The sequence below is a fragment of the Oncorhynchus mykiss genome, chromosome 13, assembly GCF_013265735.2.
Source record: "Oncorhynchus mykiss isolate Arlee chromosome 13, USDA_OmykA_1.1, whole genome shotgun sequence".
Lineage (NCBI taxonomy): Eukaryota > Metazoa > Chordata > Actinopteri > Salmoniformes > Salmonidae > Oncorhynchus > Oncorhynchus mykiss.
In genome coordinates this window covers 1,157,230-1,159,365 of record NC_048577.1, presented here as the reverse complement: position 1 = coordinate 1,159,365, position 2,136 = coordinate 1,157,230, and the positions used below count along the sequence as shown (strand labels likewise).

The window sequence follows — 2,136 nt, the reverse complement described above, 5'->3', positions numbered from 1 at the left end:
AGTTTGATATATCTGAGATACTTCTCCTGTCTTATCCGGTGTCCTGTGTGAATTTAAGTATGCTCTCTCTAATTCTCTCTTTCTCACTCTCGGAGAACCTGAGCCCTAGCACCAGGCCTCAGGACTACCTGGCACGATGACTCCTTGCTGTCCCCAGTCCACCTGGCCGTGTTGCTGCTCCAGTTTCAACTGTTCTGCCTACGGCTATGGAACCCTGACCTGTTCACCGGATGTGCTACCTGTCCCAAACCTGGTGTTTTCGACTCTCTAGAGACAGCAGGAACGGAAGAGATACTCTTAATGATCGGCTATGAAAAGCCAACTGACATTTACTCCTGAGGTGTTGATCTGTTGCACCCTCGACAACTACTGTGATTATTATTATTTGACTATGCTGGTCATTTATGAACATCTTGGCCATGTTCTGTTATAATCTCCACCCGGCACAGCCAGAAAAGGGCTGGCCACCCCTCATAGCCTGGTTCTTCTCTAGGTTTCTTCCTAGGTTTTGGCCTTTCATGGGAGTTTTTCCTAGCCACCGTGCTTCTACACCTGCATTGCTTGCTGTTTGGGGTTTTAGGCTGGGTTTCTGTACAGCACTTTGAGATATCAGCTGATATCAGAAGGGCTTCATAAAATAATTTGATTTGATCCAAGTGGGCACACGTTTAGGCTTCTACATTGTGAAATCATTACAATACGCCTACTACAATGTTAAAAAATTCTACATTGTGACATTAATTCATTGAAATCATGAAACAACTACTTCATGTATGTATTTTCTAATATTTGATCAGAGATCATTTATCAGATTATCTCTGGTCACAGCTATGAGATTTCAATCCTGTGTGTTCTCTGGTGTTGAGTCAGATGGCCAGATTGAACAAAACTCTTCCCACATTGACCACAGCTATAAGATTTCTCTCCTGTGTGTGTTCTCTTGTGCACTGTCAGATCTCCAGATCGACTAAAACTCCTCCCACATTGACCACAGCTATAAGGTTTCTCTCCTGTGTGTGTTCTCTGGTGTAGAGTCAGAGAGCCAGATGAAGCAAATCTCTTCCCACATTGACCACAGCTATAAGGTTTCTCTCCTGTGTGCGTTCTCTGGTGTAGAGTCAGAGAGCCAGATGAAGCAAATCTATTCCCACATTGACCACAGCTATAAGGTTTCTCTCCTGTGTGTGTTCTCTTGTGCACTGTCAGATCTCCAGATCGACTAAATCTCCTCCCACATTTACCACAGATATAAGGTTTCTCTCCTGTGTGTGTTCTCTGGTGTCGAATCAGGTTGCCAGATGTAGCAAATCTCCTCCTACATTGACCACAGCTATAAGGTTTCTCTCCTGTGTGTGTTCTCTGGTGTCGAGTCAGGTTGCCAGATATAGCAAATCTCCTCCTACATCGACCACAGCTATAAGGTTTCTCTCCTGTGTGTGTTCTCTGGTGTCGAGTCAGGTTGCCAGATATAGCAAATCTCCTCCCACATTGATCACAGCTATAAGGTTTCTCTCCTGTGTGTTTTCTCTGGTGTTGAGTCAGGTTGCCAGATGTATCAAATCTCTTCCCACATTGATCACAGCTATAACGTTTCTTTCTTGTGTGTGTTCTCTGGTGTACTTTCAGAGAGATTAATGTTGTAAAACTCCTCCAACATTGACCACAGCTATAAGATTTATCTCCTGTATGTGTTCTCTGGTGTTGAGTCAGGTTGCCAGATGTAGCAAATCTCCTCCCACATTGATCACAGCTATAAGATTTCTCTCCTGTGTGTTTTCTCTGGTGTTGAGTCAGGTTGCCAGATATAGCAAATCTCTTCCCACATTGATCACAGCTATAAGGTTTATCTCCTGTGTGTGTTCTCTGGTGTTGAGTCAGGTGGCCAGTTGTAGAAAATCTCTTCCCACATTGATCACAGCTATAACGTTTCTTTCTTGTGTGTGTTCTCTGGTGTACTTTCAGAGAGATTAATGTTGTAAAACTCTTCCCACATTGACCACAGCTATAAGATTTCTCTCCTGTGTGTGTTCTCTGATGAATTTTAATGCCTGATGATGTGAATCTCTTCCCACAGTCAGAGCAGCAGTGAGATTTCTTCCCTGTGGGTCTCTGCGGGTGTTTATTGAGGTGTTCTGA

General features: G+C 43.8%; 1 protein-coding gene across 1 annotated transcript; it reads right to left on the bottom strand.

The window, feature by feature from the left end:
- Positions 1-541: 541 nt before the first annotated feature.
- On the bottom strand, positions 542-2,136 carry LOC118938497 (gastrula zinc finger protein XlCGF17.1-like; the record flags this gene model as incomplete). Its single annotated transcript, XM_036942536.1, has 3 exons — positions 542-1,661; positions 1,998-2,087; positions 2,130-2,136. Coding segments are annotated over 3 exons (930 nt in total), but the record flags the coding sequence as incomplete, so codon positions are not given.